Raw genomic sequence first — 15914 nt, forward strand, 5'->3', positions numbered from 1 at the left:
TTTTTTGCACGAGTTAATATATCGAAGGTAACACAACATTTACATTTTATGAAGTTACAAAAAATAGCAGATATATTATATATTAACAGCATGATATTAATATACCTAATAAATGCAGTGCAGTGTGGCGTATACATCTGTAGTCATATTATATCTATTGCGAGGTACATTGCATCTGAAAGTAGCTTAAGAGCAAAGATCATGGCTTTGAAAGTGTTTCAAAGAATATGGTTACTTTAGTGTTGGGTTTGTTTCGAAATATAAAGTGGCGTTGAAGTTTTTAAAAGAACTTTATCAATAGAAGGTGTTCCTAATCAAGACCTTCTTTCGTGTCAAGTAAGCATTATGCTTAACATGAAAGTAAAATCATACTAAAATGTTATTTAAATTTTGTTTAAGCTCTTAAGATATTATACACATTGCTGCATTTATTCTTGCAGAAATCCTAAAGTTACAGCCTGCTCCAAACAATGGAACATCTGGAGCACTCAGCCACCTTCTACGAAATCCTTTCAGTTCATCTTCAGCACTTTCTTCTGCGTACCCAACTTGCACCGCCTCATCAGAAATAAAGTTGCTTGGTTGTGCCTGTAATGATACGGTAATATATGTTCTGTAACATTTTTTTCACTATTTTTTGAAAATAAAATGCGAGTCAAGGCTGTTAATAATGGAGCATCACAGACTGAATTAGAAGATATGTTTAACATACGTCGCTTTTGCTCACTGTATTTCTTTTTTGCAGATACAACTGAAGCCGTCTAATAAGTCCGGGAACGAAGTGTTTCCGTTCGGTGAACCTACTGTTGTACACGGTGATGGTGCTTGCGTTCTCCATGGAAACCACTTTTCTGCTTTCTACAGTAAATTATACAAAGCGCCAATCTTAAGTTCATACAGACTGACCGCAGACCAAGTACGTTTGAAAGCAAATATTAAAAACTTAAATGTGTGCCAAAAATGCTCCTGCAGAGACATGTTTTGAAAAAGGAATTAATGACAACATTATATTTAGATTTAGTTTTGTTTTGCAATAAAGGTAGTGGTATACGCTTTTTGACATTGAAAGCTCTCAGCGTTTCCTTGCTATGTATTTATTCAACGCTCAAACGTATTACAATGCCCATGAATTATATTACTGGAATACGTCCATTTTGAATGGATATTTATTACATATTTTGGAGTTCTTTATATGTAATAACATGGCAACAAATAAAGAACAAAACGTCTAACCTTCTATTTGCTATTTTGCAAATATCTTAACAGTTACTAAAATTTATTTTTAAAATTAAACATAAACTTCTACCAGTATGTAAACCTACTGGATCACCCAAAGTTTTTATACAATTTACTACAGCATCAATTTTTTTTAAAGCCACAAAAACAAACGAAAGTTGTGTTTTTAGAAAACATCGAGCACAGTTTATAAAAATGAAGAGAAGTGTTTTCCCTGAAAAATGACTAAATATCACACAAATATTTTTTTCAACATTGATTGGATTGACCTTATTTCGTTTTTATTTTGCATTTCGTTTCCTCACAATTTTTTTGCTAGTTTGTTTGTAAATTGTAATAATTTTGGTGTATTTTTGTGACTTTTCAAAATTGGGTTTAGTCCTTAAATGAAAAATTAATATGATGTCATAGTTTTATATTAATGAAATATTTAAACATAATCAACAGCATACCGTTCTGAATGTACGCTAAATTTTGAAATGATACTTCTAGTATTTATAAGAATACGGGCAAATCACAAAGAGAAGTTTTGCTGTTTAGTTCAGTATATTGGTGATGTAAAAAATAAGCGAGAATTGTCGTCTCTATTATTGTTACTATTGAAAGACTCTAGGTCTCCCACTTTTCTATTCGCACTTTAGAAATGTCTCCCATTGCCTTAGATTGTTTAAATGTTATGGATGCATTCACATTCATTTTTCTGAAATTATCTTTACGTCAAGGTTCGTAGTTACAGTGATGATACTGATGACTGCCTAATACCTGACCCAAGACTTAATTCACAAGATGATCTTGACTGCTCGCAATATAAAGATATTAACAAAAGTATAGACTTAGTTCGTCTCTTTAATCCAGGTAAGCTTTACTCTCAATAGACAATATGAAGTATACATGTGTCTGTCCACAAAGCAGGGACATAAAAGAAAATATTGACATTCTTCATCTCTTAAATCTAGTTAACATGCGTGTACATGACATTGATTGCTCTCAGTATATCAATTTTAACAGTCCAAGTATACAGTATATTATTCAGTCAAAACTGAAAAGGTAACGCATATATATTCACAACATATAGGAGAACGTACACGTTAGTATAGATTTTGTTTAATCATGATCTTGACCTTCCGAATATATATTTGCTATTTTTAGGTTTTGTGCTCAACGATGGGAAATCTGAAGCACATTTATCGTCAAACAAAGTTCCGATGTACACAGGGTTTAGAGATGGTACACAATTTTCTCTGCATTTATAGTCATATAGATTTATAAGCAACGATATTAGAGAGAAATGTCTACATTTTACATTTGAATCTAAATATATGAACGGAACCCATAACATAAGTTAATTGCAGTTTCATGTGTTGCCAGTTACCATTTTATGATTATGACATTTTTGTATACATTTTAAATAATGTGATAATGTAATATGTTTGGGAAATTACTATTAATTGTTTGTGTTCGGACACTATATAACATTTATTCAGGCATCGGAAAATTCTCGTGTTTGGTAAAGGATATCTCCAGTGATGTAATACTTAATTCTTTGTTTTGCAGGTATTTGGTCTTACACTTGGCGTGTTTTAAAAGAATACGCTATCAAATACAAAGCAATTCATGTGTCAGTTGGACCTATCTATGACTATGATTTTGATAGTCATGCGGATACAACATTAAGCAATCATACTATGTAAGAGTGACCAACTAAGTGAAAAATATCTAGATTATAAATACACAAATAATGTATATAAAACGTATCATCTCTATGTAAGTGATTTGTATACAGTAACTATGAATAGATTTAAAAGATTTTGTATATTTTATTTACACAAGCGGAAAAGCATCTAAGAATCAATGTACAACGGATCTGGCCAAAAACAAAATATATGTTGGAATAAGATGTAGCGATGTATTGCACTTGACATATTAGCATGTCACGGCTCTAAAAGCAAGGTATCGGAAATGTGAAAGAGTGAGCGCTTAAAGTTTTTACTATCTTTGAGATGATTAGAAATACAAGGACAACAAGTTTCAGCATAGTATGTATGTTCATGTAAAGGTAAATAATGAACATTTACACAAAGATACTAGACACGATTCCATTTTCCAGATATGTAGACACAAACGAAATGTGAAAATGTGAAAGAGGAGCGCTTAAAGTTTTTACTATCTTTGAGATGATTAGAAATACAAGGACAACAAGTTTCAGCATAGTATGTATGTTCATGTAAAGGTAAATAATGAACATTTACACAAAGATACTAGACACGTTTCCATTTTCCAGATATGTAGACACAAACGAAGTCATTCCAGTACCAAGCCATTTCTACATGATACTGATGAAATGCTCCGATAAACTATCCGGCCAATTATCCGAATGTATTTCACCTGAAAATGTTGACGTTTTACCTATAATTTTACCACACCAAAATGGGACAAATAATTGTTTGGTAAAGTTTCTTTTGTAACTTGTTTATAGTCTGCATATTACAGCCTGTTAAGATGTTGTTGGCTTACCTATGATACTATTTGTCACTTGTGTTATAATCTACATCATATGGGTTTCCTAAAATTAGATGACCGAAATCAGTTCTTCAGTGTACTGAAGTAAGGCAGAAGTATAAAAAATATTGATTTTGCTTTTTTCTCCGGTTATATTTATGCCGACTTTAAGATTTTCTCCAGAAACTGGTTTGCGTTAATGCTCTAACACTGACTTTTTTATTCAACACAGACACACAAGGATTTCCTGCTGAATAATGCTGCAAGAGTTCGAGATATCGAACACCTAACTGGTATGAGATTTTTAACATCATTTGGAAGGTCAGAGGGAGTCAGATTACGAACTTTCCTTCCCCTGAAAATGTGGCCTTCACCTTTAATGACACCATGGGAAGACTTACCCTGCCCGATAGCGAACGCAGCTTGTCCAGCAGGGTATGCACTATAACATTATTATTGCGTCCTCTTTGATATATTGGCAGACAGACAACTATTTAGTAATGGTATTTTTACAAGCTGGAGGATTTTTTAAAATTTCCATTGTAATATTACGATAAATTTGTGAAGTAAATTCACACTTCATTCATAAAGATACAAATCAACAACTGAAAATTTTAACATTTTAAATCATAAAGTTATACAGCCATAGTGGATGTAGCTGTGAATATAATCGAAGTATAATATCTTCGAAGTCGGATTTCTCTGTCAAAGTCGGGAAATCTGGTCACTCATACAAACTTCAAAATGCAATACAAATCTACATTAAGCATATATTTCAGATCTAAACCGTTATTGCTGATTTCCTTAGATGGGTTTCGAGCAGACTACCTAGGTCGACATTTGACCCCTACAGTCGAGAGACTTGCTAAATGTGGAGTGCACACACCTTACATGAGATCTGCCTACCCGACAGTTACATTTCCAAACCACTACACGATCGTTACCGTAAGCAAGAAATATCTCCTTTTATCACAGTATTTTATAGTAGTGAAACACTTCATCAATGATTTATTAGTTTTTTCGCTTGGTTTAAACTTACAAAAAAAAACAAAGACAAATATCAAACAGGAAACGCCACGTACCATAAACGCAGCCTCCCCAAAACGAAACCCACAGCACGCAGACGTGCACACCACAAACACACACACACAGGCACGCGCGCACACACAAAGCCAACGCACGAGGACAAAACGAACAAACAAAGGAATACAATGGGACAACGCCTTGGAACTGTCAGTGGCAAGTCACACTGATACAGTGAAGATTTTCACAAGAAGAAATATCAACCTTACGTTCTCTCAAAGCTTAAAAACGATCTGCGGTTTCAAAGTACTTTCATTGACACTTTCACTAATGTAGCACAACAGCCTATGTGCATGGTCTTCGAATAGCAGAACATAACCTTGTAAGAAATAAAGTTTTGTGAATCAGATTTCGCAATTATTTATACAGCTTCCGGGAACTTTTCCTTTGTTGATTTGTAGTCTGGGGCTAATGAGCCGTGCATTTTTCGTAACTTTGCTTGTCCACTTTAGATAAATATCACGGTTAAAAGCTTCTAAGCTCTCTCATTTGTCACATACTTTCGCGCATACAACTTACTTGTTTTCGAATTAAAATGCATGTATATAAGATAATGTCATAAAGATAAAGACACAAAGCTCAGATCTCGAAATTCTCATGCATGCCTCGCGGAGACTGCATCTGCAAAGTGGTATATTATGAATTGGAGACCTCTCATATATGATACGTACAAAACCTATTGAGACCTAGATACAGTACTAGTTACATATACGGTCTCCATTAAAGCGAACAGTGAACGTTCTTCCATTAGGTTATTTCTATATTGCTCCTATTAAATGATTAAATGTTACAGAGGAAGAAAGTTTGAAGAATAATAGGTCTATAGAGAAGAAACATAGAAATAAATCGATTGAAGACATGTTTTGTAAACATTTAATATTACATCATTTTCTAACACTTAAATTGGAGAAAGCGACGTCTGTAAAATAAAATTTTAAAAGTTCCTTCATTACTTATAGGGTCTGTATCCAGAAAGTCACGGGATTGTATCAAACAAAATGTATGACGAAGACATTGATCAGATATTCTCTCTCTCCGCTAGAACAGCCAAGGACCCGAGATGGTGGAAGGGAGAACCGGTAAAACAATTCAATAACAAACTAGAAGCAATCAAATGTAGTTTTATAGTGTTGTTTAGGTATGACATTAGTTTGTTTCAGTTTGTTTAGTTCTGCCCTTCGTTTTTTTACGTTTAAGGGAAGCCTTTTTTTAACTGGAATCCAAACGCCGCTTTTCATGAAATCACACACTAGTGTATCATTGAACGTTCCATGTGCACAGCCGTATGAACACATTTGCGGTTGTCTCTGAATTGTTTTTTCTACTTGTAACATATGTAAATTTTGAGTTTTGCTCAACCCGTGACTAGAGGGCGTGGACGGTAGCATGCATTTCCAATACAGTCCATGAACAGACCTAATCAAACCGAGACTGCAACAATTTCCTTATAGTCGTGTTGAGCGACCTGTGTTTCCATTTTTTATAGCTTTTTAATCGGGAACATTTGCAATGCAGCTGAAAGGCTTACTTCACGACTTCAGTATTGTATTTCAAATGCTAACAATTTTTGAATATTCTTTTATATAAACAAAAAAACATTTTACCGCGTATTGTCTTGTCTTTTTTCGTTCAGGTGCCTCGTAATTAATATAAGCATCTGAATTCAAAACCGTGTTTTATTTGCCAACAAAGGACGCAAAATTAAAATCTATCTCCCAAGTTTCAATTAATGAAACCTTTTTCAAAGAAGCAAATGAAAAGATTATTACAAAAGAAACCCATCCCCTTAAAAGTATGTTTAAAGTCACGAGTTGTATCTTGTAATTTCAGTTTTTGTGTATTTCATGCGTCATAAAATAGTAACAGTACATTTTTAAACATAGGCGGTTATGTCACACCATACGCTTCTGGTCAAATTTCTCATGTCGACGTTGCAATATAAACAAGAACAGTTGTACGTGTTGACCTTAAACACTCTATGCAAGTCATCTATGATTACAATGAAACTGTTGTAGGAATAAGAATTCATCGAAGACGTTACAAACATGTTAATTAATTCACATTCTGTACTATTTTAGTGTTAAGCGTTTAAATACGTTGGAACCAGACTACAATATTTTTTCAGTTATGGATAACTGCCAAGAAGCAAGGATTGAAAACTGCTACGTACTTTTGGCCAGGCTCCGATGTTAATATATCAGGTAGACTTTTTATCATATTTAATGCATGTTACAGAAAAATGTAAATTGAATATAATAATTTGATCTCGCCGAAAAGATCGTAACTGAATCATGAACAATTAATCTTTAACATAATTAAAAATTATACATAGGACATAATTGTTACTTTTCTGCTTTTTTAATCACGGTCAAACTTATTTTGATTTCGTCATTTGCATTTTAAACAGATGTTTCGGCTTTTAAATTGTACTACATGGCATCATCATTTACAGATAGCCGTAAACCCGTGTAGGGACTTAGAATCATATTATAAAAGGAAGCCACCATGCAGCTTGTGGGAGGTCGGCGGTTCTACCTAGGTACCCGCCTTTGCCTGAAATAAAGCACGGAGGGGCACATTGGGTATTGCTTCGATATTAAAAGCTGTTAAGTCGCGATATGACATGTAATTATGCCGGTGTGACGTTAAACCAAAATAAATTAATATCTGATGTCAATTTTCAGGGATGTATCCAGATATATGGAAAAGTTACGATGGGTATGGCTTTTTCTCACGTGTTTGCAGACGTTGTTGTACAATTTTATTCTGATTCTATATAACAATTTAAGCACCAATCATATTTACCACTACCAATCTTGTCGTTATATTTATCTTTATTCATTGTGATTGTAATAATAGAGTTATGTGGGATTTCTTTTCAATAGAAAGTCAAACAGTCTTATTTAGCTTAAGTAGATTATGACATCACGCTTTGTTTAAATAAGCTATTTGTCCGTGTGTTGAAATAAAACTGGAACAGCATATTGACTGAAGTATTTGTATTTTTACAGAAAAGCCGGATACAGTCAGCGCGTATACGATGTTTTAGATTGGCTAACCATGCCAGAGAAAACCAGGCCTGATTTTATTACACTCTATTTTGATGAACCTGACCACGCCGGCCACAACAGCGGTCCAGAGAGTGATGAAGTGAAAAAATAATTATTAACTGGTTTTTTGCCCGAGTAGACATGAGAAATTATTATTTATTACATGTTTGTCATATTTAATAAAACAGTACTAGAGTTGTCTTTTGATACAAATAGTCATACAATTAACAATATCAATTTGTAACTGCATGAGACATAAAATACGAAGGATTTCATAACGTAATGTAGGGTAAATTATAAATTGATGAACCTTCATATCATTATATATCTTTTGTATACAGGTGAACGGACAGTTAGAGACTGTAGATGAATTGTTACATATTTTGATGTCCAATCTGTATGAGAAAGGTCTTCATAATTGTATCAACATGATCGTTCTAGCTGATCACGGTGTGTTCACGTATCAATTATTTAAAGACATGATAATAATAACTCGCAAGTAAATGTTTTATTCCGAAAATAGATTTTTATACTGTTTAATGTTTACCGAATGGTATGGAACTACTGCCTTTCATTTGAGATATAGATATAACTGTATGCATATATTTCACAGATATGTCACAACCTTGAACCGTTTTGCCAAAAAGTTTCGACACGGTTCGTATCTTACATATTGCAAAACGGTTCTCTGAATCCGCCTGAAGTAATATCAGCACAGCACATACTGGAGCCTCGGATATCTAATGACATTATTTATCGCTACCGATCTCAGCAATGCTGTTTAATTCTTTTTACACGAATATATCCATATTCTCTCAGTCTTAAATTCCCGCTACATCAATATGGTAGAAACGTCTCCACTGAGTGACAGATGCTACAGACACTCTTAAGAAACCCCTAGGCACTTTGCAGAATGTAGATACAACTCTTTGAATGAAATGACTCCATCTGTTGATTCAAAACGAATTATAATTTATCAGGAATGTCACCACAAAGCTGTGAGAGGAAGGTCAGTTTGAAAGATTTCTATCCAAATATAGAGAATATGCTCATGTTTGAAAGGGTGTTTGGACAAATATTTCCACAGTTTCAGAACGATGATAGATACAATGCTCACAGACTGAATACATGTACGTATATTATGTTTGGTGTCAACTCAAGTCAGTCCAATATATGCACGCAGTATACCTGAAACAATCGGTTAACAGTATTGTAGCTAATTTCTGCCATTTCCTTTTGGCATTTTGGCTAGCTTGAAGAGCGCCTACATGTCAGAATGTCAAAAAGCCAAACGAGATGGCAGAAACATCCACCATACAAAAGTACATATCAGATAATACTCATTCATAATTGTAATAAAAAATCTTACAGCAGATCTGAAAAAAATGCGGTATAAATAAATATCCTTTTTTAACAATTATTTTACAAATTGTCAAATTCTTGTAAGCGTTGATAAAAATGACAGCTAATTTGAATATTTACATAGAGCGCAATGGAGGGATTAAGTTTTACCGGAATGCATTTGAAACAGAACATATAAAACAGAACGATCCTGTATGAAAAGGTGATATTATGAATTAAACTTAATGCAATATTGCACCCTTCAAATATATTAACAACGCCTGAGTCAATTATCATTTCTTCTTTTAATTTATGCATTTGGGTAAAAATGTGCTAAATTATTAAAGCCATTGTCTTATGACAATAAGGATATTCAGCCTTTCAGTCAGAGGAGATAGTGCAGAGTTTAATGTGCAAACATTCAGCAATGAAGGTGTTCACTAAAGACACTATGCCAAGACGCCACCATTATACAAACTCTAACAGAATTGGACAAGTTTCTATTGATATGAAGGATGGGTGGCTAGTGTTGAGGTAAATTATCATAAATCTCTTCTGTTGTACTGCTGTAAAAACAAGAAATGTAAAAGTGCCTCAACTCCTCTTTAAAAGAATTTGCTCATGGAAGATGATGCTAATGTGTATAAATCTTTCATACATAGTTTTATTTAGAGTCGATCGCCAATAGATAGATGTCAGATATTCGTAAAATCGCGAAATCACATAAGGATACACAAACAAGCAAAATGAACAGTAGTACTTTACCCTAGTTATGAATTATAATAAATCCATAATTTGTTTACGAAATTACACAACATATTTTACCCGATTCGCATTATTTCCAATATGGCGGCCGTACAAACACTTGAAATATGGGTATTACTCCGCTGATTGTTGTTGTTGTTGTTGTTGTTTAACAAACTCGGCGATTGTTCACATCTTACAGCACAATAAAGACGATTAAAATTTCTAGTCCTGATTTGTGCTAGAAAATGTTCCTAATATATAATTGTTGCGGATATAGTTTTGGTATACATTGATTTTTTGTTGTTTGGGCTACCTGTGGGGAATATAAATCGGACAAAATGAAAAGTGCCAATATCTTTGTCTTTCGTGACGAAAAACATAATATATAAAAAACAATTGTTTTTTATGTAAAATGTAATTTTATTTCACCGAGTGAGCTTTGAGAATAGTATCCTCACGAGTGGCGGCATAAAAATAACACTACCTCCATGTACACAAGCGACACTGGTGACGCTTTAGTTAAAACTTGTTTTGAATAATAAGTCATAAATATCCCCTAAACCGGTAAATAAAATATAGGTAGAAACTCGGATACTGGATAATTAAATCACGAATGCTGTAGCACGACTGATCTAATTAGTCTAATCCGAACGATTGCATATATTTTATTCACTAATCAACTATAGGAACTCACACAATTGTTGTTTTTTTTTTGTTTTTTGTTTTTTGTTTGTTTGTTTGTTTGTTTGTTTTTTCGATTCTAACCACGTTGAATATTTGCACTAACTAGCTGAACAATAATTTGGCATTAACTTTTTACAATTCACATGCCGACTGTAAAGTACTAGTACTGTATTGCGGATTTTTTATGTGTATTTAACAACTAGTAATCTAACATTTTGTTCTTGGCGAAAAAAATTTCAAAGGGCCCCTTATATATTTTTATATGACCACTTGTTATGACTTGTATAACTTGGTCGTCCTGATGTCATATTCGTTGAACTTTTTATAAATTATACCTAAGCAAGTGCTCTCGGTAAGAAGTTGGAGTTTTTACTCCGTAAACGGGTAAATACAATGTGTAATCATATTTTATGACTGTGTTTTTCAAATGATGTTTCATAGCCGTTTGGCATTGAAATATTTCGTATACATAACACATTAAATGGGACAGAGGTAGCATCTCCAACATACAACTAATGGGATAAAAAGTAACTGAGAAGTATATTTAAACATTTACATAAACTACATACAGATTTATGTTCAGAGATGAATATAGAAAAAAGTTACTGATCGTATTATAATTTTAATTGTAAGTATTTACATACATGGTGTGTACATGAATGAATGTTGTTATGCATTTTTTATTTTCTCGAGAGTATACAGATGTTATTCCTTCATTCGTGTAAACACTATGCATATCACTAGATGTAATCTTTTAGAAATTTCTTTCTAATTTCATACATTGTGTGTTTGCCTGGAGAAGTATTTTAATACGAAATGCGTTGCAAACTTGAGTTGTCTTCTTTCTTTAACCATATTATTTCTATTTTTAACTTATTTTAACCGGAATATATGTTCTACCTCGATTACTTGTTTGGTGTAGAAACCATTGCATTGCATTTGCAACTTATAAAAATGTTTAAAATATTTACATCTAAGCTTAATTTCAGTGATAGGACACATTGGTGCACGGGTGGAAATCACGGATGGGATAACACATATAAGAACATGCATGTAAGTATAGAACAACATTGAAAATACTGTTAAGTCCAATTACCTCCAATTATCTTATCAATATACAGTATGTATGCTCAGAAATACATATGTTTTTTTGGCAAGATGTCGCTCCTTTTCAGGTTGCAGAATTATATCTCCTTTCATACAAATGTATAAAAATCATATTCTTTCTGTTTCAGGAAAAAAACAACAGAGTTTTTAAATATTATTTTGTCAGCTATCTGTATAATTCTACTGAAATGATATGTATTCTTTCAGGCATTATTCCTTGCCCACGGGCCAGCTTTCAAAGATAATTTTACGGCAGAACCGTTTGAAAATATAGAATTATACGATCTAATGGCAGGTAAATATTTTGTTTCTACAGAAACATACACTCTTATAGATAAGACATTATTTTCTTTTTTCTTTATATTATAATGTAAAAAGAAACACAAATCATTCGATGTTAAGCATTTTATATTTACCATTTCCTGAAATTACTCAACGCTCAGCTGTCCATACTTCTCTGAATTAACATTTGAATTGATTGTTTCAGAGGTTTTGAACATATCAGGTGCACCAAACAATGGTACGCGGGGTAGTTTGCACTATATTCTGAGGTCAAGTAAACCTCTACCTACGCCAAATATGTCAGTTGTTAGAAACTGCCGAACCGGTGATGCGGGAGCGTTGTTGCCTTGCGGATGCAACAACATTCATGTAAGTTACATGATCTAAAGATAAACAGACCAGCTGAGCTTGAAGCTCCATTACAGGTTTAGTTGATTCGGTGCTCGATCTAGATATTAACTAGTGCCATGGCTGCATTCTAAAACTCTTCTACAAACCCAGTTTTATAATCTCGAACCAAGATCATCAAAAGAAAAATGATAATATCCTATTCTAATGAGTAAAGTCAGTGAATCTATGTAGTCTATTATTATATGTATATAGATAACGTTAAAAGAAGAAAAGAAAATCAAATAACAGTGAAAATAGAAATAAATTTAGATCAGAAACCCAAACAACATTGCAGGACATCTTCTGATATAAATTTATGCCTGTGTTGAAAAATAAAGAAAAGGATTGATTTTCTCACTTGTTTTTCATTTTAAAATGTTCGTTTTCTTTTTTCCTTTGAAACAACACTTTTTATTTAATCCTATTTTTATTTACTTATGTCCACTACGTTTCCAATCACATATGTGTGTATATGTTACAGTAACATTGATAACTGTCATCTGTTTTACAACATGATTATTTTCAGAACCGTGTTAGTTCAGATGTACTTTTAGACCAGGACGACAGTGCGTTTCCGTTTGGGAAACCAGCACATACAAATGATTCGTCATGCATGCTTCACCAAAAGGGTTTCTCAGTCGCCTTTAGTCATACGTTTAGTGGCCCAGTCATGTTAGCGACGACGCTAAATAAACAGTCGGTGTGCTTATACTTCTTTTTCAAAGCTCAAACTTGATCGAATCTTGTAAAATTTTATTGAGGACCAGTGACGGACTGGCTTTTCCTTAACAATTATTAAATACCTTGCATTCAATTGAGTCTTGGCTCAATAGACAATACGACTATAGAAACTTTTGTGAAAACAGAAATGTGACAGAATCTACTTTTTAATTATTACACATCCGATCATAAAATGCTTAAAACTTTCTGAGAATGTTTTCTGATATATAATTCTTGTATGTTTCATTTTCAGCAAATTATAAGAGCTGGTTCGGATCTGTGTATATTAAACGACACCCGTGTGCCACCAACTGTTGATCTATGTTCCACTACTACGAATTATTCAGATGTAAAACTATTCCCGCTTCTAGGAAAAGGTCAGTTAGCTTTAATTTCTACTGCAGGTGATAATTGTTGATAAAAATGGAGAAGATGCTGATGATGCTGAAACATGTAATCTTATATTGACAATTATTATTTTCCGTAAAATATTTTTTTTCATGCTTAATGTTCTTAGATGATATTCTCCTGTATTAATATTAACACTACAATCATTTATCAGTTATGACGGAGTAAATGAATTTTATGTTAAGATTCGAAAGCTGTATCCTTTCATAAACAATTCTTTGTGTAATTTTAGTTGCCGAGTTGGCAAGCGATGCATACCTGACATCATCAGTGGTCCCTCTTTTTACTGGATTCCATGATGGTACGTTACGTTGGTTTTCAAAATGTAAAACGATTATGTGAAGTAGATAAACAAATACATAAACTACTTGTATAAACAGTTATTGAGTTTTACTAGAATTGATTACATATTACATCGTTTGGCATGTTTTCACTTGGTTTTTGAAACTGAAACAGACGGAGAATCGTACCTGAAATTGAAAAAAAGGTCTGCTGTTGATTTAGTTTGGATGCATTCTAATTTCTAAGGATCTCTTATATTATTTCGTTCTTTCACCTTGTGTTATGACTGAACTTTGCATTATATTATAGCATCATAATTATCACATACATTAGCTAAGTAGTTGAGGTTTGCCAGCGTTTATTATATACTGGGTTATTACTTGGTCTTAGAAACTAAAGCAGCAGGAGAATCATATCTGAGATTGAATAAAAAGGTAGGTTTAGAGAACGTGACAAGGTGACAGGCAGTATTTATACAAACATTCGATGGTGGGGTAAGAATTGGTGGCGAGGTACAAATGATGTCAGTCAAACAGTCAGCATTGACATTAAGACGTTGAATAAGTGGAACCCTAATGCTGCACCGCCAATCACTATTTAAACTGACTTTCAGGAATATGGAAGTACCTGTTTGAACTGCTCACAGATTACAAGACACGTTATGGTAACATCAGCTTTACAGTGGGGACAATTTACGATTATAACAATGATGGGTTGTGGGAAGGAATCATCAATAAAACAAGGTTAGTTCCTGGTCACATGATAGGAGGTGATTATAGTCCTGTCAACGATAATTGTAGAGGAAGAAACTAAACCTTTAATGATATCTTAGTTCATATCACTACGTATTCCGATTACAACATTTTCTAAATTGAATTAAAATACGTCCCGGTGCTATGGCTAAACGTAATGTTGCTTCATTAATCATTTATGCTATTCTGTTCTTAAATTTTAATTCATGTTTCACAATGTATAGGTACTTGGACACAGATGGTGTTCTTCCTATCCCATCACATATCTATGCAATACTTATCAAGTGCAAAGACACCGAAGAACAACTGCCATGTGGTGGAAATATTGACATACTTCCATTTATACTACAAAACTTGAAAGATGCTCCCAATTGTTTGGTATGAATAAGTTTCAAGCCTTTGTATAATTAAAACATTTCTTCCTATGCCCTTTTATTCTTTTTATTCAACGAAAAAAAAACATATATTACGTTATGTTTGACTCTGTCAAGTCTAACATGCAACCCAAAATTATAAAGAAGTAAGATTGCTGTCGTTTATCCAGCTCGCCCTCAAAACCGTACCATTCTTGTCAAAGTTTATATAAACATATTTCCTTCGACTCGCCTCGCAAACTGAAGTGGTATTTCAATCTAGTCGTCATTTTGATTCAGTCTGTGTGCGATATATATATGTATTTGTATTTGCTGCGATAACCAATTGTTCACACGCGGACAGGTTTATGAGCGGTCATGAATGACTAGAAAAGCAAAATACTGTTTAGAAAAAAAAATGAATGTATAAGTTCAAATTAAGTTTCGATGTATATCAGTAACCCCCCCCCCCCCCCCCCCCAAAAAAAAGTTGAACAGGAAATACCGCATTTGAAACACAGCCACCTTTACAAACCAACGTGCTCTATATGATGATATATGATTTTATTTTTTGACAGAAACCCGATGTTTACTTAAAGGACAATGTAGCAAGGATAAGAGACATAGAATTACTGACAGGTCTACAGTTTATGACTTCATTTAATGTTTCCACTGCTGCTAGACTGAGGACATTTCTACCTGAAGATATCTGGGAAACTTCTGTACTACGTACATGGGAAGACGAACAATGTCCACACCAAGATTTGTGCCAATCTGAGTACGCAACCCTTTTTTATTTATAGTTATAAATTTATAAGAAAAAAAATAACCTCAGATTGATTATATATCAATGGAAACCTTGAGTATGTATGAGACTGGAAAACTTTTGTGAGCCATGCTTAATGGCTTAGGTTCTTGCACAACGACATGGAAAAGACCATTTTTGACAGAATGTCTAAGAAAAATATTTACGGATGTTT

General features: G+C 33.5%; 1 protein-coding gene across 1 annotated transcript in view; it reads left to right on the top strand.

Annotated features, from left to right (window-relative positions):
- Positions 1–15914, top strand: part of LOC123525752 (uncharacterized) — a 38715-nt gene that overhangs the window by 9508 nt on the left and 13293 nt on the right. Inside the window, exons 15-38 of the mRNA XM_053538519.1 lie at positions 441–601; positions 746–916; positions 1959–2091; positions 2386–2463; positions 2791–2923; positions 3518–3683; positions 3968–4170; positions 4515–4680; positions 5778–5897; positions 6944–7019; positions 7503–7536; positions 7830–7968; positions 8210–8318; positions 8849–8998; positions 9587–9743; positions 11630–11693; positions 11955–12042; positions 12235–12398; positions 12946–13119; positions 13393–13516; positions 13780–13848; positions 14443–14572; positions 14806–14959; positions 15513–15712. Coding sequence (XP_053394494.1) covers positions 441–601; positions 746–916; positions 1959–2091; positions 2386–2463; positions 2791–2923; positions 3518–3683; positions 3968–4170; positions 4515–4680; positions 5778–5897; positions 6944–7019; positions 7503–7536; positions 7830–7968; positions 8210–8318; positions 8849–8998; positions 9587–9743; positions 11630–11693; positions 11955–12042; positions 12235–12398; positions 12946–13119; positions 13393–13516; positions 13780–13848; positions 14443–14572; positions 14806–14959; positions 15513–15712 — 3163 coding nt within the window. The remainder of the gene's footprint in view (positions 1–440; positions 602–745; positions 917–1958; positions 2092–2385; positions 2464–2790; positions 2924–3517; positions 3684–3967; positions 4171–4514; positions 4681–5777; positions 5898–6943; positions 7020–7502; positions 7537–7829; positions 7969–8209; positions 8319–8848; positions 8999–9586; positions 9744–11629; positions 11694–11954; positions 12043–12234; positions 12399–12945; positions 13120–13392; positions 13517–13779; positions 13849–14442; positions 14573–14805; positions 14960–15512; positions 15713–15914) is intronic.

The sequence above is a fragment of the Mercenaria mercenaria genome, chromosome 3 (genome assembly GCF_021730395.1).
Source record: "Mercenaria mercenaria strain notata chromosome 3, MADL_Memer_1, whole genome shotgun sequence".
NCBI lineage: Eukaryota > Metazoa > Mollusca > Bivalvia > Venerida > Veneridae > Mercenaria > Mercenaria mercenaria.